This window comes from Diorhabda carinulata, chromosome 1 (genome assembly GCF_026250575.1).
Source record: "Diorhabda carinulata isolate Delta chromosome 1, icDioCari1.1, whole genome shotgun sequence".
In the NCBI taxonomy this organism is placed as follows: Eukaryota; Metazoa; Arthropoda; class Insecta; order Coleoptera; family Chrysomelidae; genus Diorhabda; species Diorhabda carinulata.
In genome coordinates this window covers 29,853,130-29,875,396 of record NC_079460.1, presented here as the reverse complement: position 1 = coordinate 29,875,396, position 22,267 = coordinate 29,853,130, and the positions used below count along the sequence as shown (strand labels likewise).

Here is a 22,267-nt window from a genome sequence, read left to right as displayed (position 1 = left end):
ACGTGCTTTTAATAGACGCCTTATTTAAATTGTCCATAACATCTTCTATTGGCTGATGCTGTTCGCTGTTTAAAATTTTTTCTGAATTAATGTGCGCTGTTGTTTTGGCGTGTTCAATATGTACTGATTAGGTTTATCTTTGTTTATATTATAACCGCCAGCGTTATATTCAAACGAAAGTTTTGAAAGGAGCTTATGCCGAATTTTGAGGGATTATTCCAATATGATTAAAATAAAGGCCAGGAAACAATGTTAAACGTGTAATGTTAGAAGAAAATAATCACAGTCAATGTTAATATATACAAACATATTTATCCATTATCTACATAATTCTTCCGTAAATTGTACATAATAAAATTTACATAGGGCCCTAAAATACGAATGGAAAATATCATTTATCCTTGACTAAATTAAAATGAAATATTTAGAAATTACTAAGAACTTATTGGGTTATTACACGAATGAGAGTTGAAAATATTTAAAACTTAGTAATTATATCTGTAACCCAAAGTACACTTATTTAGAACTTTTGATACTAGAAACAAATATTTGAGATATGTAGAAGAATCTGCCTTCACCACAATTGAAAATTTTACGTTGTGGTAAGACTAGGTGATTCACTTTCGTTACTTTAATAGAAACTACAAATTTAAACTATATTAAACAGTCTTATTATCCATAGTTAGTATAAAGTGTGCAATATAATGTAATAATCCGTGCAGCTCTTTATATTTTCAAAAGATTCCAAAATAGTGTCAAATATAATGTGGCCAATGTTGGCTAAACGGGAAACACCTGAATTTTGTTATTTTAAATAGGATACTAAAATATTTCTTCGTTTCAAAATTCTTTGTTAAGTTTCATATAAAATTTTAATCCTATAGGATAAAAATATTTTTTAAATGTAATCCTGTAATTATATGGCTGCAAACCATTGAAATATACAAGTGCGCCTATTAGGATTACTACTTAATAAGAATTAATTAGAAACAGGTACTGTTCTTGAGCTCATATCATTTCATTGTTTATATTAACCAGTCCACTACTCCATGGAGTAGATAACGTCTATTTTCAGTAAAAGGAGGTGTTAACAGGTATAACTCGTGGAGGTATGTTATCTAGCTATACTACACATGTTTTTGTCTACTAACTATGCAGTCCAAAGTGTCATTAAATCTTTTTAAATTCATCATCAGAATTCAATATTAGTGATCGTCTGTGGAAGCTCAAAGGTGAATTATGCTTGATTATGATAAATAGAACCGTCTGGTGGTTGGTTTACTTGAAAAATCTCTTCAGAATAGTCTGTGCTAGTTGTGTATGAGTGAAATCTTTTTTGATAAGTGAAACCGAACGTTACCGTTGATTGAAAGTAATATTAAAATCGGCTAAGCAGTACCATGTGTCTTTTAATTCATTTTTTAGTTTTAATTTTAGGACTTCGTGTGTCTGAAGTAGATGGGGAATCAAAGATGGTGAATTATGCTTATGAGTAATTTAACAGTGCAGTGTCTGGTTTCTTTGGAAAAGTTTTGGCAAATTGAGACAATAAGATGATGACCATGGAAGTGGGAATCTAGCCCTGAAAATAAATGGTACTGATCCGACCGTAAGCTTCATTTTAATTTTCGTTTTTTTGTTCCTCCATTAAACATCCCGAGCACTACGGAGGTGTGCGCAAAATTGCTAGCTGTCTGGTATTGACGTCGGTGCAGATTTTCGTGGCAGTAGCAAATCATTTAGAGATGTGAACATTCCTCTTCCATGTTCAATGCGCATCAATAAAGTTTTTCTCATCTTGTGTTATAAGGCTTAACGTTCATGATTTTCTTCCATCTTCTACATAAATTTCCACGAACACTGATTTTTTCCCAAATCTTTTATGTATTTTTGTGTATATAGCTCGATAAGTCTTTACGCTGTAAAGCAAGCAAGAGATTCTTGTTAGGAAAATTATTATTATTAGGACAATTTTTATCATCGCCATTTTAGTGAAATTTATTTGGGTTAATTTAGTCCGTAAGATGAAATCAATTTTATGTGGATAAGACGCAAAGGTCGTTTATATAGCTTTGTAGACTTGCAAGGGTTTGTATTATGGAAAGCAATACGTATTGTAAGTCATAAGTCAACGCAAACAAATATAAAACGCTGCTTGAACAATGGGATAAGAAACATGTGGACAGAGAAAAACATTGTTGGCCACTGCAAAGACACATATGAGATGCAGTGGGTAGTTTGCCGCGCGTTAATATTATTTATATTATAATATATGTGAATATTTATCTACATTTGAAATGCTCAAAAATATGGCCGAGATTTTATTATATCTATTAGTTAATATTGAACGATTGTCTTTCATGGCATATTCCTTTAAAACAACGAAATAGAATCACAGTTGGGATCTAATAACGGAATGACGTTTATTATGAAACACCTGAAAGAAATTCATATGTAAGATATTTATAGGCTATACAAGATCAGAAATTATTGACTAGTATTATCTTTAATACATCATATTAGATGAATAAATGGGTGATTCCGTTCTAACTGTGATTTTTTGTATTCAAAATTTCAAGATTTTAAAATTTAACTTTTCTAACTTTTTTATGCATATTATTCATCTATTTTACTGTAAAAATAAAACTCTAAGAGGAATTTACTACAACTTCAAAGTATCACGAGCAAGACACAAATGTCGGATTTTGAGTTCCACGGTACTGACTCATTTATCCACGGTACTGACATGGTAACTTAAGATATTAAACAACAAGTGCATCAATTTTCCTCAGTTTGATCATAAACATTAGAATTTATAAGGTAATTAGTTTAAATCATTTGTTACGACAAAAAAAATTAATAATTTATCGGTAAATTCTAGGAATGGACATGACACGGTACTGACATGGTAACTTAAGATATTAAACAACAAGTGCATCAATTTTCCTCAGTTTGATCATAAACATTAGAATTTATAAGGTAATTAGTTTAAATCATTTGTTACGACAAAAAAAATTAATAATTTATCGGTAAATTCTAGGAATGGACATGACACGGTACTGACATTCAAGTGATGTAGTATAAGTTTTCTTTAAGTGGCAAGTTATATTGTATAAAAATAATGTTTAAATATCTTAAGAATTATTCAATTAACACAAAATTTTTATTAATTGATTATTAATTAATGACTAGTACAAAAAAACAATACAGGACATTGAATATCACAGTTAGAACGGAATCACCCAAATGTATTCTTTGTCGTCGCAATTCTCTAGGACTCCAGACTGCATAATTGCCTGGAAAGTATTTTGAATATAATGTATACCAGTTTATATTTCTAACAATTAAAAATTGATAAAAACAATTCCATAAATACTTTCGCAAAAAGAAGCATATTAACGCCTTCACTGTGTTTTGAAGAAGTGCAATAAAATGCATCGAAAGTCGAGTTTCCACGGAGTCGTTTTATATACTGTTTGCATGGCATACTCAAAAATATATCTCAATATTTTAATTACGATCTTTCCCGGAATGTGCGCGTCTGGCTTTTAAAAGGTCGTACACAATTATTTCCGTCACTACCACATTGGGTTTTTACCTTGAACCATTAAAGTAGGCTCTTGCCTAGTTCACAACATGGAGGTAAATCGGCTTAAAACTGTGTTAACCAGCGGTATCGTACGACCCTGTAGAAGTCGGTTGTGCTTACACCGGTGTGTTGCTGTGGCGACCAAGACAGTCACAAATGACATTTTATGAATGGATCTCTTTGTTCAAATATTGAGCTATTTCTTTTTGAGTATTGCACGTCTTGGAAATTAGCGTAGTAGGGAACAAAGGAATAGATCGTATAATTCGCACAAGAATAGTATTCTCCTCGCCCACACTTCGCAACTACTTCGTGGAAGTTGGGCTTTAATAATTCAACGCTGGTCGTAGTATATAGTTCGAACAATTATTGGAAATATGTGTAACCTATAATAATTATAGTATAATTATTAGACTTCTAATTTTAATATAGATTTTTTCGCAACTCCAAACATTGAAAAAACTAAAAATGAAGCAACAGAGCACTGTAAACAAATGCTAAGGAGTAAACAGGCAGTTTTATGAATTATCGTTAAAAATATAAACTTGATAGAACATTTTTAAAAAAATGCTCTCTTAGTTAAATTACCCTTACAGCAAAGAACATTTTTTTAAATAATAATACAAAAAGTCATTAGGAATAGACGTATCACGTATCTACCACCTCAAACAGGTTTGTTTATTTATTACTCACAAAAACGATATCACGAGTTATGCTAAAGTTTAGTTTGCAAAAAAGAGGTATTAGAATCGAGACTATTAGTATATTATGAACCCAGATTTAGGTAACTGTTAATTCATAAAAACAGTGCTATTGTGCTTAATACAACAAGAGAGTAGTTGAACTGTAGATAAGAGTAATAATTTATTGTCGTAGTACATATGGTTAGATATACTAGAAAATAAAAATATCTCTTGAGTTTTGCTTATAGTCGGTAATTTTTAAATGCTTTGTTAAATCCACTATCACACGTTTATATTTTTGGCAATGTTTAATTTCCAGATAATTTATTATCTTGGATCTGTATATGGTGAAGAATTTTCCCATTGTATCTTAGCTTTAAAGTAAGAAGTCTGACCGTGCTGGGGTTTCCACTTCTTAGTCTTTTTCTGTATGTGTTAAAATAAGTGTAAAAGTATTGAGTCTCTTATTGTGCATACCGAATATTTAATACATAACACGATCTAAGAATATCAGGCAATAACAAGAATACGAGACTATTTACGAGGTATGATAAAAAATACGGCACATGAATTTATCTAGTAGCAATTTTGCCACATCTATTTAATACAGTATGTCTCATACATTCATGTGTGACAAGTTTAAATCCGTTTCTGTTTATCAGTCTACCACTATAGCTGCTTTGGTGACATCGTTTTTGCATTCCTTGTCATGAAAATCATATTACCATTAATTTTTGTTTAAAAGGTTGATACTATTCACCAATGATGTAAATTATTTGAAGGTTGTAATGAGTTAATTAGGGACGAGAAATGGTTGGGATGTCTCTCGACCTCAAAAACAGATGAAAATTGGCTGGTAAATGTTATCCTGTCTGTTCAATATCCGCGTTATTCACCATATTTAGCACCATGGTGACTTCAGGCTCTGCTCCAAAATAGAAAAGAGGGTAACTTTTGATATTAAGAATGCCATGACAGAATAGATGAAACATATTGCAAATAAGCATTCCAGAAATGCTTTCAGTTATAGAATCAACTTTAGGATAAATATAATGTTAAAGCCGAGAACAGTACTATTAAGAAGAATATTCAAATAACTGTTTTAATCATTGTTTCCAATAAAATAGTTCACTGTATTTTTTTAATTATCACGTATGTTCACGGAGATGATATACTTTACATTTTTATAGAAATTTTTTGACGCAACGATTACTAAGCTCCCAAAATTTGTAGATCTACAAAATATGCAGAAGTTCGTATCAATATCTGATCTGCTCTGTTAATTTTAATAAAATTATCAAAAAGAAATTGATGGTGATACATGACAAGTCAAATCCTGTTTGGTGTAGGTATAGTATAGCCCTAGGAGGCAGCATTGTATATTATGCAATTCTTTCATTTTGATTCATTTAATCCAAGTGGAATGGCTTTAGAAGCATTTTGAGTGTTGTTATAAATATTGATGAATGGCAAAACAGAAACAATAAATCAAAAGAAGTTATGTTGCAATTTTTAAGTCATATCGCATCAAATAATGAGATTCGACCCACCACATGACAATGGTCGTCAAGAACAGTAGTCATGACGTTATAAGTGACGTTCTCGCCACCACCACAACGATCGTAGTCGCTATGTGGAACGCCCAAAAGAGTATATCTGGCGCCGTGAACGCTTAGTGGAATACACCCCAAGAATACTCTTTGCGTTGTTGGGTAAACATGAATAAAAGCGAATTTAAATTGTTATTTCTACCGAGGACAAAAAACTGAAGCAGTCGAATAAAAGATACGCAAATGTTATCCTGAAAGTACTAAGTCTTAAGCTCTTAAAAACTCGAATGTTTATAGATCACGCTATTATACAAAATAACAATCGAAACAATGAATTTAATTCGAGGAGCGTGGTCCAAAGGAATCCATTTTTTCGGCAAATAAGATGATGGTTAAAGTGGTTTGGAAAAAAAGAAAAAGATAATTCGTCAATATTATAATTTGTTGTCATGGTTTCATGCGGAACTAAACAAAAAACGATAACTTCTTTTAAAGAAAAGAGGTTTATTACATTAGGTCAATGCTGTCCAACCCGCTAGTATGTTATTTCATCCGCCATATTTATCTGATCCTTACGAGTAGTTCCCAAACTTGGTAGAAGGGTTTCGTAGAAAGCGATGTTAGACAAATGAGGTGATAGTTTGGTAAGTAGAAATATTTTTTTTTCGATGGTTGGCAATAATGTAAAACTCGCTGGACCAAGTGTGTGGAGGCAAAAAGGGATTATGCTGTAATATAAAATATTTTTTTTACAATTTGGTAATTTTTTTTTAGTCGATCTTCGATCAAACCGCCCTTATTTAATGATAGTGTTTTGTAGTATGAAGAAAAAATTCCTATATTTTCTACTTAGTTACTTAATTTCGGTCGGCTTTAACATAACCAGGGGAAGATCTCCAATTGGAAAATACATACACAATAGGAAATTGAATCTATAAAGCATTCGTAAAAGTGACTTAGCTTAACTTATAACCCGACTAAAATCACCATTAAAAATACAACACTACCTCCTAGATTAGAAAGTAAATATCGCTACGAAACGTATTTGAGTATTTATTATTTAAATTTTGTTGGATTTATAGATATTTTTCTAGTTTTGTTGAAATTTCTCGAGAGTTTATTAATGTTGAAAATAGTAGTAGTTTCTATTGATATGTATAATCTACATTATTTAACAATAAATAAGGCAACAACATTAATTAAATATTTGTATTTTGATTTCCGAAAATTCGCCGTTATTTTATTATCTAAATTTTTGATATGTGCACTTTTCATTACAACTGGTAGATAATAGAGCGTACTGCAGATAGAGCTGTCAGCGGATTGTACATATTTAAGTTGCGTTACAGGTTGATATAAGTTTACTAATAATCAGGTTGAAAAGAGATAAATAAAACAGCAAATAAGTGACAAAAATAACGTAAAAAGTTTGAAACCACCTGAATGTCTTAGAGCCTGAAAAATTTCAAACTTATTCTATTTAATTCTACGAATTGGTCGTTCTGCAAATATGTAAAAATTATCAATATAACAGCATTTCTTCAACTTCAAATTACTTTTAGTTTGCCCCTTTTCCGTCCTATTCCACAAAATAAAGCTGATATATCGAACAATCGTATGTTTAAATTTACAAGTTGACAGGATCGTACTATAGCTTTGTGGGACAAAATAATTGCGATAAATAATTTTATTCCAATAGAGCAATTAAATTATATTTTCAAGGTTCTAGCACATGGAGGCCTGTTCGGCCGATTTGAAGATACTTTTAAACAGGAACACGCAGGAATAATCTCAACAGTGTGGTTTAGAAACAAGAATAACATCATTTTCTCATCAATATTTGCATTGCATATGCGAGTAGCCTACTTCTTACCAGGGGCATGTCGAATTAAAAGCTATTAAAGTATTACTTTAGAAAGGGACAAGGTGATGTTTTTACTTTGCTTATATTTGATGTCTTGGGGGAAATAAATTAAAGTACACACAGTTCATGGACAGCACTTTCCAGTCAGTTTAGCTCAACACTTAAATTCTTCAATAAAAGATAATTTGCAAATGCCTGATAAAATTTTTGTCCGAGAGTAAATATTAAGTTAAACATGCATCTGCTGTTAAATTATCATGTCGATATTATTAATAAATAATAAACAATACCGAAACGAGTAACAAAACTGGAGACAAACTGCTGTCATATCACGTGAGAACTAATAGCAAGGACGGTAATGCTACATTTTTTCGATGACTCATACCGACCTAATTTTTTTTCAGTAGTAGATTAATATTCAATAAAGAGAGTCACTCACCGCACCTGGGGTGAAAATTAACAGCAAGTCAAAATTGTCGAAAAAAATTTGGCTACCATCAGCCGTAATGTAGAAGGGTGATATAACGTCAGTCGCGTTAATGAACTATGTTGAAAATGTAAAAATATTATGTTATTATATACTGTATAAAATTGATAGAGGCTAATCCTCATACTTTCTAAATAATAAAAAGAACCGTCAGTCTTATTTATGACGATGGAAAGACCGTCAGTTAGCGGTATAAACAATGCTAAATGCATCTGAGAGCATTGTATAGTCTCTTTGATAGATGAACTGACGATCTTTCCACCTACAAGCATTCATAATTATGGCATTTTAATTAAAAATGATCTCAAGAATAAAAAAAACCTTATTCTAATTTTGATACGGTATGAAAATATTGGTCGCGAAATTTTTTTTGCAAATTTAAACATGCTATTATTTCTCATTCCACTACTATTGAAGTAGCTGACGATAAAAACTCTATGTATTTATGGAATACTATTATTGTTATGATTTTCGGTCGGTATGAAATGTACCACTACCTTTGTTGAATATTTTCCATTTACATTGAAGACATCACTCGATATTATACCGTATCTCATGTATTATTATTGCATAATCATTTTCTACTTTAAAATCAAACAAATGCCCATAAGCTGCTTGATCCACTAATCTTCACGGTTACTTATAGATTGAAGAAATTTGGACTTCACTGTTGTATGTAAACAAAAAAATGCTTACATTATACTACAGGTGACAACTGTATTACAACACATGTCACGTCTTATTTTTTGTAACATCTATGTTCTTGAGTTCATAAGAACGTGGTAATGACAGGTTGTCCCTTGCTTAATAGTGCCTGCTCATCTTGTTAACAAATTGATATGATTAGTATAGAATCGTGCCAAGATAACTCGAATAGCAATATATTGATATCTACAAATCTTACTAAAATGGGGCAGTTAATTTAATGTCGCAAACCCAAATATGGATAGAATGAAATTCGTGGCGTGAGGTGTGTTTAAATTAAATATACGTTTTAACAATAAAGCCGGTATGCCCCTCTGAGATAACGTAGTGAGACATCTGAATTTAGTGCCCGGTCTAATAATACACACTGTCTTTTTTAACGTCCGATCTCCGATAATCATCACATTCCTTGAGTACGGAAAACTATTAACAGTGATGTGTAGGGTATCCTATGGCAAGTCCCTCAGGAGCAAAGGGCTTGAACTATTTTCTGACGGAGTGATTCTGCTCCATGATAACGCGCGTCCACAACTCTCCAGATTTACAAAAAAGTTCAAGTATTACAACCTCACAGCCCGGACATGTGGCCCCACTATTACATGGTATACGAAATATACAAAAAAAAATTGTTTCAGACAATTTATTATAAAAGTCATAGTTAAGCGAATAAACTCTGGTCTGCCCATTTTAACGACCCTATTTAATTTTCTTAAATTAATCGTAAAAATGAATGGAATTTAGCTTAATTAGAACTTTCCTTCATACAAACTGGGAAATCATGAACCAAGCGTTAAAAGACACGTCAAACTTGATTGGGAGGGATATGAATTTTCATACATTCAATATTCCTAGCCAAAAACAGAACCGCTATTTTTTATAGCGTTGTCGAGTGAAACATCATTTGGAAGGTAATTGATTTTTTCACAGAATATTGAATTTTTTAATTTATGAAGTGAGCATAAAGATACGAGGTATATCCACAAAATGTAAGCCCCGTTCGGCTTAATAAAAAAAGTGTACCGACTCATTTACAAAATATTCATTGTACCAAAATTTACAACGGTTAAATTAAATTTCTACATAGATTCTTCAGAAAGTTGCCGCCTGTGTTTTCAATCATACGGTAAAATGTCCATTCAACTCGACAACATCTATGAAGAAAAGATGAAAATCGCTAGGAGCGAGGTTCGGGCTGTACAGAGGATGATCAAACACATTTCAGCCAAATTCCTGTAGGAATCTTTTTATCAAGTTCGGAGTGTACGGTCGGGTATTATCGTAAAAAACATCACCTTTAAACAGTAATCCTTGGTGCTTGTTTTATATTGCGCGGCGTTATTTCTTAATAGACTCGCATTTAACATGTGCATTGATTGTTTGACTTCGTATCAAGCAATCAACCAGCATAATGACTGTTTGCTTAAGGTTAACTTTCATTGGCATCGAAGTAAGCCTCCATTTCATTGATTGACGTGACCACCTGAGAAAGAAAATCATCACCGTATTTATTGTAGCGTGTTAAAAACTGAAGTGCACTGCCCGTCCGTTGTGTTTTATGTTGTTCGGTAAGAATTTTGGGTACCTAATGTAAGTATATTTTTCGAAATTTCATGAATCAGTGACCGTGAGATTTGCGAAAGTCCAAACAAGATCACTAGTTGTAAAGTTACGGTTTTACTTAAGCTTTTTTTTAATTGCGTGAGCCAGTAATCATATCGTTCTTCATCTTCAACTTAATCACATCCTTCATGGAACTGTCTGACCCATCTTCTAATAATTTAGTCACTTATAGTATTGTGTCCGCGAACCTCGCAGATTTGCCAATAAACTTAGTTGTTTTAACTTTCTTTGCATTTAGAAAATCACAGCTTTGATTTAACAACCGGCGGTATTTTCAAGTAAGGCTGATATCATAAAGGAGCACTAGAAAAAATACGTCGACAGCAGCTTTGTAAAAATGGCATACATTTCTTTTGCTTGAGTCGGAGGAACTTGCCGTGCATGCTCAGAACTACGACCGCAGCTCTGCCACTGATAGGCATAGAAAAGAAAATTACAGTGTGAATATAGATACCTTGTATTATTGATTTATCCAATTGATCTGTTTGATATCAGTATGAACACTAAAAATTTGAAATTTCACGAAATTAAATTGAACATTAGATATAACCTCCACTTACTTCTATCCAAATATAAAATCTACCTACTTATTGGTGTTAGCCATTAATAAATTGAAAATACATGGTTCATATAGAAATTTTGTGAAGAATTTAGTGAACTATTAAATATGAACCTACTCATCCATATACAATAAATAAGTGTTCTTACGACAACTGTTCATTTATGTTGAAAGGTAGACAGAGCTGCAATAATTGCAGTGTCGTTGTTCTTAGACACATATATACACCTCAGAAATGAATTTATTGGTTGGAATTTTAGGGAATTACGTAATTTCACCAGTATTTATTGAAGGAAATCTTAATGGAGCTACTCATTTAAATTTGTTATAAGGATGTTATTGACTAATTGACTACTGAAGTATTGGAACATGATAATAAACTTTTAGAAAACCATTTAGCTTCATAACAAGGTACCTCCACATTATGATAGACGCGTAAAACAGTTTCTAAACCAACGTTTTGCAGAGCTTTGGATTGGTTTAAGGTTCAATAGATTGGTCATGAAGACCATAAAATTTCGAATAGTCTTTAATATGGTGAAATTTTGATATTTTTATGTTATCACTTATATCCAATAGATAAATTCAAAGTACTTTCAATGTTATCTCATAAATTGAAAAAATGCAATTTAGTGTGGAGAAATAGGTAAATTAGCTTTAAAATAATGTTTTTTGCATCGTGAATAAACTCTAGGTTTATGAGAAGAGGGAGTCAAGTTTACGTTTTATACTAGTTATTGTTGATAACTGATTTCATGGGAGTAGAATTGTGCAGATATAGTGTAGGGGGAGCTGGAGAATCACCAAAGTTCTGCATACGTAATATGGCTCCTTATAAACATTCAGGTGTTGCTTTTTGACGTAAGCAAGAATTAAAATACATTAGGGATATCTTGTAAACAAGACAGCTCTGGCTGCAGCTGATTTATTTTTTATATTAATAATATCAACATACTGTGCTAATAATGAACAATTTCGTTATAATATATCCATATTAACAAATTCGTACTCTTAATTGGCATATTGTGTTTTCCTGTTACCACACAGTGTAAATCCTCTTTTTGAACATATCTGTTTATTTCTACAACAGTAGACTCTTAAGCTAATTGCCCTAATGTAATATTTTGAATTTACGTATACAATGTAGAATATACATTTATAAGTAACAAGAACAAAGAATTTTTATATTGTTATGAATCGTTTCAAGTATAGTAATAGAATTAGTAAATTGTGAGAATTAATTTGGGCAGCATTTTGTAAAATAGGTGGCTTACACTTTACAACTTCTTTCCTCATATTCAATAATTTCTTTTTCAAGAACAATAACAATTATCTAATCTAAATTTTTTAGAAAAACCTTGTAAAGCATATAGGAAAACACAAATTAGTTTTTATAACAATCTATCATAGTTTTCTATTTATTTCAATATGATTGTGATATTCACTGATTTAATGTCCCAAGGTGTTCGATAGATTCCAATGGATGAAACAATACTTGTTATTTTTGATTTGATAAACACAAAAAAAAATATTTTCAATACAAGTATCAAGCTCCGATAATTTCTACGCACTGAATCAAAATTACATAAACAATATTTCTCTTAAAAAAAAAATTAAAAAGGAATTTTTTTTCTAATTAACCATTTCATTTTCTTGTAAGAAACATTTGTGTTTGTATGGGATACGAAATATGGGAGAAAGCAATAAAAGACAAGATAACACTAGTTTACAACATTTAACTTTTTGTCTGTTGCCGCGAATGATGTGGTTGATAATGTTCACTTATGACTTGTTTTTGTCAAATCAAATCTCAAAATTATTTCAGCGCTCGAGTTTTTTTTGTTTCTAATTTTTATCATTTGAGTGTATATATTAATCGATAGCAGGTGCATTTTACTGTAGTATATAAAGTTTTTGCGTCATAAGTAGTTGTTTGAACAATCCAAATTATTTTTGCTATATTTGCGGAGGATATGTGTTTAAATATTATAGAAACATTATCACAGTTGGTGAAAAATACCTATTTTGAGTATTTGGGGATGCTATTTGAAATAAATTAGTCTTAGGCTTACAATTGTAAATCATGTATGGAATATTTAAAATTATGGGAAAGTGCATTTAAACAACACTGATTATTTGAGAAGAACCAAGATTGTTATTTTTGTACAGTAATCTTAAACTTATTAAACACTAAAAATCGAGCTTAATGGCAATATCTAAATTCAACAAAAGTATATCTGAACCTTCATAACAAACATTGAACAAAGCTCATCACAAAATGATGCTGATTTTGGAAGTATTTCAAGTGAGCCAAAATTCTTTTCCCAAAATGAGTTAGATTATTTTGTAATAGATTTAAATATCTCTAAACAAACTTCAGAATCTAGAAAGAGAAAAAAATTTGTTCAAAACGTAGCGTAAAATGTATAACATTGTAACATATCGGTATTCTTGAACAAAATAAAATACAATGACCATAAGTGACAACTGCTTTTCTTACATTTGTCAAAAATCCTTTGAGAACTCAATGATTAATTTTTGTAAAGCTTTTTTAGTAAATACGTAAATACGTGAAATTAATTTTTTTTTCTCTTTTATACTTACATAGGTGAAAGTTAGAGAAGATAAAAATTTAATTATCTTTATGAAAATAGCATCATATGTAGTTAGCAGCAGTTAAAATTTATTCGGCGGTAAACTATTTATTGTAACATATAAAAAGCAGTTGGAAACAGATGGATTTGAACGTATGAATATTGAAATCAAATCAAAAGAAGTGAATTTAGGAAGAAAGAGGAAAATGAAGTAGTAAATAATACAATAATAGTTGCAAGTGGAATCAATTAGTATGGACATAATAACGACATCACAAGGAAATATTGGAGGCAGGGCTGAAATAAGCCTGGAAAAATTTTGGATGAAGAACAAGTTTTTGGACCAAAAAAGTAAACAAGAATAGTGCAAAAATTGATAGGTAATAACACTCCTTTACCTAATGGAACCATAGACGAACAATATTATTCGATTATTATTAAAGAAAATTATATTATATCTACAAACGATAATTCAACCATGTTATTTTTATGAATTTCAAATATAAATAAGAAATCCGCTATATCATAAGTATCTAGTGAAAGGGAAATATAAATAGTATGTCAAAAGACACCCTTTTAATCGACATCAACAAACACCGTGGGACCAACAGTATAATAAATCCATAATACCTTCGATTGTCTTTGACATAAGAAAATATTGTTTAGTTTTTACTTGATAGTTGTTGTCGATGACTGTGAGACAAGTCTAGAAGTTCTGGGCTCTAATTCTAAAGATGTGCTATATAATTCTTCGTCGTCCATTATTATAGTCGTGTCCAACAAATAATTGGCTACTCTTTGAATAAGTTCTATTTTATAAGGAGTTTGTTGAAAATGTCGAATTTCTCGAATGACGTGAGCAATCTGAAAAGACGACAAAAAATAAATTATGCGAAATTCGTAGTCAAACAGAATAAGTACCAAAAAGTTTTCTTCATATCAATATGTTATAAATCGACTGATCGAAAATAAATCCATGTGAAATACATTTTACATTACAATAAAATAGGGCAAATAAAATTATCGAGATGTCTTTCTCGCCGACTCGCCGACAGAGTTTGGAGAGATATGTTGAATATATTTTGGATTCTTTGCCTCAACTGGTTCAAATTTATTGGGGTGCTGATGTATTTCTTTAAGCTATTCCTATAACAATATGGGGGTTGTATACGGACTTCTGAGAAACCAGCTTATATCCCCCTGTCTAGAGATAATCCTTCTTGGAAGATTATTTCCTTTACATCAAAAAAAGTGCAGTGGTCTTTGATGTTTTTCAGAGAATCCGTAACGGCAATTTTGCTTATTTAGAAAGCCGTCCAGATGAAAGTGCGCCTCTTTGTTGGATAATATATCGTCATATGTAACAAAAGTAAGTTTTTACCAAGAACAATGCGAGGTAAATAATCCTCAACTTTCAAGATACCTATCAATTGAATGTGTATGGATAGATCTTCAAATATTTGATCTGTATATTAAGATAAATTCAAGGTAGCTGAATTTTGCTGGATCGGACACCGAGAATAAATACTACACTAATATGCGCAATATTGTCAAGATTTCTATTATCCTTGAAAGAATTGTAGGATTCGTATTCATGGTAGTGCCATAGTGTTTGGGAATTATCTTTTATTCGGAGATGACTTGGCAAGTACATAATGAATAATAGCTGTTAGAAAGTAGCTAAAGAAATCAATGTGATGAAAGCTCTCACCAGAACCTATGGAGGAGCCAACCCGACTGTCCTTCTCAATATATACAGGAGAAAAGACCACATCGTGAGTACGGAATGGGATTAAGTTACAAGGCTTTAAACGAGACAATGAAATGATAGGTGGTAGTATCAGACTGCAAAATTCTGTTCTAAATTATTGTCACTAAAAAATGATGAAATAGGAAGATCGTTGATCACGTTATATTTTGGGCCTTCCCAAATTTAATGGAGGGACTAGATTTAACCTTATATCATTCAGATACAAAAAACACAGAGGGACACCCATGTTACAACTACAGGTATTGGCCGCAAATGCGGAGACTGGCGTGGACAAAATTGAACATGTCTAAGGGGACAATAGGATGCAATGAAAAATTTTTGGAAATGGTGAAGCTTAGAAGAAATTGTCGAAGAACAGGAAAAAATTATAATCGTTTCGTTTCGGAAGCAAAGCTTAACGGCGTCAGAATTAATGGTCAAAAATGATAATATATATATATATATATATATATATATATATATATATATATATATATATATATATATATATATATACCAGACGATTAATTACTTCTAATATGGAAAATGGAAAAGACATTAAGTTACTTTGGGTACCGAATCATTCAGATTTCTCAGGAAACGAACAAACGGATGAATTAGGCAATCAAGGATAACTAGACAATTTAATAAGGGACTAGAAAGAATATAACAATAACAATAACTCAATAACAGGAATAAAAGAAGAATATGATTATCGATATGAAAGTAAAATCAAAGAAAGAAATTTTACTCTATACATAATACGCCCAGGAAAATACCATGGTTTAAGAATGCTAAGTTACCAAGGAAAGTGATTATAATTATGTGGAACTCCACAACATACATTTAAAATAAATGTTAAGGAAGAACCCCACTGCGACTGGGAACAATTAGGAGACTTGATTCACATGTTTTTTGGTTGCATGATTAGATTATCTCAAAACCATTAATTACACAAGGAAATGCTCAAATATAATCAAGCTCTCATAATATTTATTCGTTGCCTTTGTTTATATTCATTTTTCAATGCATGACTTAGGTTATAATAATTGTAGAATGATAGAGAGTATAATAACTCTCTAAAATTGACTTTTTTATCTATCCTTTATCCTATCCTTGTCCTACTCTCCTAATGCATCCTTCTGGGTAATGTTCTGGATACACCACAGGACGAGAAGAGTCTTCATTTGTTTTCGTTTGTAGTCACCTATTCCTACTCTTAAAGGGCATGAAGCAGCTCCTCAGACGTACCTCACGGTGCATTCTTTAAGCAGACAAATAAACACAGATCTTGTCTGTATGGCCAATAAGAGAAAAGAGAAAGAGAAGTAAAATAAAAGAAAATTATGTGAATAAAAATTGACGTGAAATATAACACACTGGCGCACATTATCTTTCCCTACATAAAGTTTCTTGTTTTTTATGTAATTAAGGACTAACTTGTACTATGAAATCGTGTTTAATATAGGTCAAAATTTACACGATATCTGTTTTCAATGTACAATTAACGTGATTCGGTATTTTTCATAACCAGTTAACTAATATATTTCACTTCACAAGTTACTGTTAATAATTTAGTTCTCACCATTCTCATTTTAGAAAAATTCAGAAGACCTTCAGCTGTAAAGTTTGGTGTACCTTCTTCTATAAATGACAAATCAGTCAAATAGATTCCTAAATATGGTATGCATGGTGGATCACACCTATGTAAAGCATCGCGGAGAGCTCTGAATCTCCCATCAGAAGATACTACATTTTGCAACTTCTCAATCGTATGTTTTGTCTAAAACAACAATTAATTTCAGGAAAAATAGACTATCTGTTAATATTAGTTAATAATAATAGCGCTAAGCTGGAATTTATGGAATCGTTGGTGATATTTATACAGAACTATTTACTAGAATCACTACATGATTACACTGTTTTATATTGTAATTATGATTGTTGGTGTAGTGGTAGTAGAAAGTAGTAGTGTTAATACTGCTGGTAGAAAAATGTGAATTTTTCCTTGGATTAATATTTTTTTATATAATGTATGATTTCTGAGCTTACTGTTTTTGAGACTTTTTCCCACGTTTTTTTCAGTCTAAATATCGAAGTATTAGTAAAAGCCGAACATATTTGCAACACTCCATTGAAATTATGAAGACACCTAGCAATATCTGCTACAGCTGCCCATTTTTCAATAGCCGAAACTCTTGCTGTGATTGATTTACGTCTTAAAATTTCTGATGAAACTAATCTAGAAACATGGTTGAATCGTTTCGTCATCATAATAATATGGGGTGCTCGTTTATCTTTATCTGCTTTCATCCATACTTGTCCCAAAAATTCTCTACAATTCAAGAATTATATTCATTAGAGTCAATAACAAATTAAGTTTTTCATTTATAAAAAGTGAAGGGCAATAATAATGCTGTGACATGATGAAATGAATGTTAGGAAGACGAACATAAAAATGAAAATAGTATTTTAGCTGAAGTAAAGAAGAAAGTAATGAAATAGAAGTTGGCAATCTATGCCAGGACTATTAGATGAAATCATTGCATTACGGCTTCCTTATTGAGGTTCCAGTGAAATATTTTCATACTTACTCGCTAGATATGTTTATAAATATCTTATGATCTATTACTGTGAGTTGCTCTGCTATCTCTAATGCCGATAATGTTTCTATGGATTCCTTACTAGGTACCTGGAAAAATATTTTTCCTTCACTAAGCCTGAACCTTCACTGAACCATGAAATTGACATTATATGTATATCTACAATACAGACCGAATTCTTGTCAACCAAATATCCCTAATGACTCTACCGCTTAGCATACATAAAGAGTAAAGCGGGGGACATAATATGAAGTTTGGTATTTCAGTTGACAATGGGAGAGTATCATAAATTTCTTGTTGTTCCGGTCAGAGTTTAGATTTAAACAAATTGTTTTCGGAGGTTTTTATTTTGAAGCAACAAATATATACCTAACGTGTGAGAAAACGAATAGCCTTATATTAATTATATATTAATCTAATAATATTACCGCGGTTGGAGTTAGGAGTTTTTGAATATCGATTTTACTGCTTTCTGGATCTTCTTTCGTAAGTAATCTCAATAACTGGGCTGCAGCTTTATGTTCTGCAGGGAGCAAATTTGGACTATAAATTATGTCTTCTAAAAATTCGATTGTTAAATTTTTCAAACGTGAATCATTTTCAAAATCTTGAGCATGTTTTGAAATCCAATGCCGTAATACATTCAACACTCTCATTGTACATGCTGTTGACATAACCGATTCCTTTTGCCTTTCTCTTTCAGCGTTAGTATCTTCTTGTTCTTTGGCAGGAGAAATATCTCGAGGATTACTTGAACCAGATGTTGCAATTGCAAATGCAGCTGCAGCACTAGATGTACTACTCCTAACAACAAGAACATAATGTTTATATAAGTTTTTAACTTGATCAGATGATCTTATCAATACCTTCGTTTTGATTGTCTAAATGAAGTAATAACAACACCAGCACGACTTGGTTTCGAAGTAGTTTCATGCTGGAAACTAGATCGGGCAGTTGATACATCATTATCTTGTATTGAACGTCTGGATCCGTAGTAGTTGTAAAACAGGGACTGAAATAAATATAGTTACTTTTTGATATTCATACCCCACATGTTATTGAAACATACTTGAATAATACCAGTTGAAGTTGAAATACTAGATTTAGAAGAACTACATGACGCTCTATGAGTATGGGTATAATATGAATTATCATCAGACTGATCTTCTGATTCAACCGAAGTACCTCGCTGGATATTTTTATGCTTATCAGTAGCCTCTTGTTTCAGTGTAATTGATGGTCGTTTTTGATGCTCAGCCTTCACAGTTCCTTGGTCTTTTGTAGGGGATAACGTTTTTCCTGATTTGGTGGGTGAAGGTTTTGTTAACGGTGGTGTAGATACTGCTTTTGTGGCTATTGGTGGTGTTGGCTTTGATATATTAACTTTAGTTGGGGATGTTTTTGGCGATGATTTGGTAGATGAAGGTTTGCTAGGGGATTTTGCTGGGGAAGAACTACCTTCTTGGCCACTATTATCTGATGGGGAAGAACCAACTAATGTTACTGAGCTTAGGTTACTTGGAGAATATTGAGCACTTACAACAGTTACATCTGTAAATCGTAAAGTGTTAACCAATCATTGATTAAAAAGTGAAAATAACTTACCTGTTAAGGTCTCACTGCTACTGGAAGTTGCTACATTTGGAATAGTTAATAATTGGTTCGTTTCATTATCATTAGCAGTGTCTACTTTAATTGAAACTGGCTTTGTTCCTGGTGGAGCAAGAGTGTCACCAGTTTTGGTCGGACTATATTTTGTAATTTTAAGTTTCTCAGGCTCCTGCCCTTCTTCTTCATCTATAATGCAAAAACATTACTTTTTATTTTCAAAATTTTATACATTGTTTGAAAAAACACTTACACATTTCCAAAGTTGCTTTCCAAACCCTATGACCTTGTGAATCGTAACTATGAGATCTATCTCTGTCACTCATATCAGAACCATATCCAGAAACTGAGCTGGCTCCACTTGTTCTTCTAGGCGAAAAGCTGCTCCTTCTTCTGTCATCGAATAGCTGCGAAGTATTTTCATCTTTGTTCTGCAATCCTTCAAAGGTCATATTTATTTCTGGGGGATCCTGATCAATACTATAAAATACTTTTTTCAGCGCTTCCAAAACACTTACTCCATCAGTAAATACTCTATATGTGAGCAGAAAGGTATTGAGGAAATCAATTGATAGGAATCGTAAATCTATAAAAAATATTCAATTATGTTCTCAGAACAAATAGAGAAAATTATAACTATATGTACCTGTTAATCTTTGAAGTAATCGTTCGGGTGTGGCATATCGGATTTGAGGTACTTTACATGAATTTAAAGTACGACTAAACCGTATATCAGCTTCATCTCTAAATAATTTTGGATCATTTTTAAGTGACTGGGGGAGACTTATTGAGCTGCTATCGGGCATTGCTGGTCTCATCATGTCGTTAAATTGGACATTATCCAAGCACTGCACTATATCCGAGATCCACGCTGTTTTTTCTTGTATTGACGATGCCAGAAGATGAACAGAAAGCTGAACAAATCAAATCAAATCATAGAGGAGGAAAGAAAGCATACAAAAATATTTTATCGTTAAAAGTAATTTAATTGTACAAATTTCATAACAATGTATTTCACTGCAATTCTTCTTGTTTAATTAATTTCCTGACGATGAATATGTAGTTATTGGAAACCTTGTATACATTTAAAAAAGACTACATTTTGGTATTTGATTTCCACAGCCCCTCAATAATAACGTTTATTCATACATATTCTAAATTATTCTAATGAAGGTTTTCCACTTCAAAACTAGCATTCAAATCAGAAAGCAACCATATCTAGTATATGGTGATTTCAATGCAAAGTCGATGATGTGCGGCTCTCCTATAAATGATCACAGAGGAGAGCATTTTTAAAAAGGCCAGCAAAGTGCTTGGATAACAGTGGTGAATGAGGTTGAAAATTATATTTGGGGCGTAGGATATAGAATAAGAGCAAAATTGATTTAGACCACCTACTCGTTTATCGAATGAAAATATTATCGAAGAAGCTAATAAGCTTTTGCTCATTTTTAGTTCAGAAGAGTTAAAAAATGAAACTTGCGAAAAACAGTATTCCACAGAAAGCGAGACTACTACTAGAGAAGCCCCAATAATCAGTAACAAATACAATATCCTACCGACCTCTGTATTTGCTTGATTGTATGGGAGAGCTTCTTGAATATCTTATCAAGGCCAGACTTATCGCGGAAGGATGATCCAAAATGCAGCTTGGAGGGAAAATCGACTATCGATGCTGTAAACCTGGTTATAGGTAAGTCAAAGACTGTTAAAAGCTTCGAAATAATAGTCAAAAGCTCTGTCTCTTTGTAATACTTGATGTAAAAAATGTATTCAGTTCAGCTCCGTGGATGGGGATTTTACAAGCGCTCCAGGGCAAAAGAATATCACCATATTTAGAACGTTTGGTAAATAGCTAACTTTATTATAGAGGCATCTTGATTGGGTAGAAACATCACATGCGGAGTACCACATCCTCAATCTTGAAATGCCGCATAACATCACTCTTATTGGCTATGCTGATGATCTTACACTAATGGATATTGTAGCACATGATATTGTAGTATATAAAAGAAATGAATCTAGAGCACGTGGGAGAAAACACTGAAACTAGAAATAGGGTACCTTTAAGTTTGCATAAATCAGGAAACTTCTATAAAAAGACGTATTTTGACTACCTGCAAAAAGCTGAGGCCTCTGCGATCGCCTTAGCCGATTAATGCCAAATCTCAATGGTACTTCTGTGAAGTACCAGTAAAGTAAACTCTTAAATATGGTCACTCATTGAATCTTATATACAGCTCCGTGTTGGTTTTATGCATTTAGATTCCAAAAGTACAGCAACCTGCTTCAGAAAATTAAAAAAAATCTAGCCATTAGAATCTGTATCACATTTTGAGCAGTATTAATGGAAGCAGTAGTACTACTAGCTGATTTGAAGGAATATGTGAGTTCTGTGGAAAGCTACCAAAGACGATGGGACAGCATCACACACACAGCTACTCTCAGGAAATGTATGTTTTATGACTTATTTGTGTCACCAGAAAATATTATCCATAAAATAATAAATAAAAAATGAGAAAGATAGATAGTAGAGAGGTTAAAATAAGTTCAAGCAGTATCATGAAATAATACCTTCTGGTGGTCCTGTTATACTCTCTGTTGAGAAGCAAGAGGGTGGCTTTTATGAATATATATATATATATATATATATAT

At 32.1% G+C, this 22,267-nt stretch overlaps 1 protein-coding gene across 2 annotated transcripts in view; it reads right to left on the bottom strand.

Annotated features, from left to right (window-relative positions):
* Positions 1-245: 245 nt before the first annotated feature.
* The window catches only part of LOC130897503 (ras-specific guanine nucleotide-releasing factor 2-like), a 64,728-nt gene continuing 42,706 nt past the window's right edge, over positions 246-22,267 (bottom strand). For both annotated transcript variants that reach the window (XM_057806400.1, XM_057806408.1), the window contains exons 12-21: positions 20,259-20,526; positions 19,866-20,198; positions 19,610-19,801; positions 19,074-19,555; positions 18,871-19,016; positions 18,433-18,808; positions 17,996-18,093; positions 17,454-17,736; positions 16,987-17,184; positions 246-14,515 (exon numbers count right to left, since the gene is read on the bottom strand). In XM_057806400.1, coding sequence (XP_057662383.1) covers positions 14,321-14,515; positions 16,987-17,184; positions 17,454-17,736; positions 17,996-18,093; positions 18,433-18,808; positions 18,871-19,016; positions 19,074-19,555; positions 19,610-19,801; positions 19,866-20,198; positions 20,259-20,526 — 2,571 coding nt within the window. In that variant the 3' untranslated portion in view covers positions 246-14,320. The remainder of the gene's footprint in view (positions 14,516-16,986; positions 17,185-17,453; positions 17,737-17,995; positions 18,094-18,432; positions 18,809-18,870; positions 19,017-19,073; positions 19,556-19,609; positions 19,802-19,865; positions 20,199-20,258; positions 20,527-22,267) is intronic.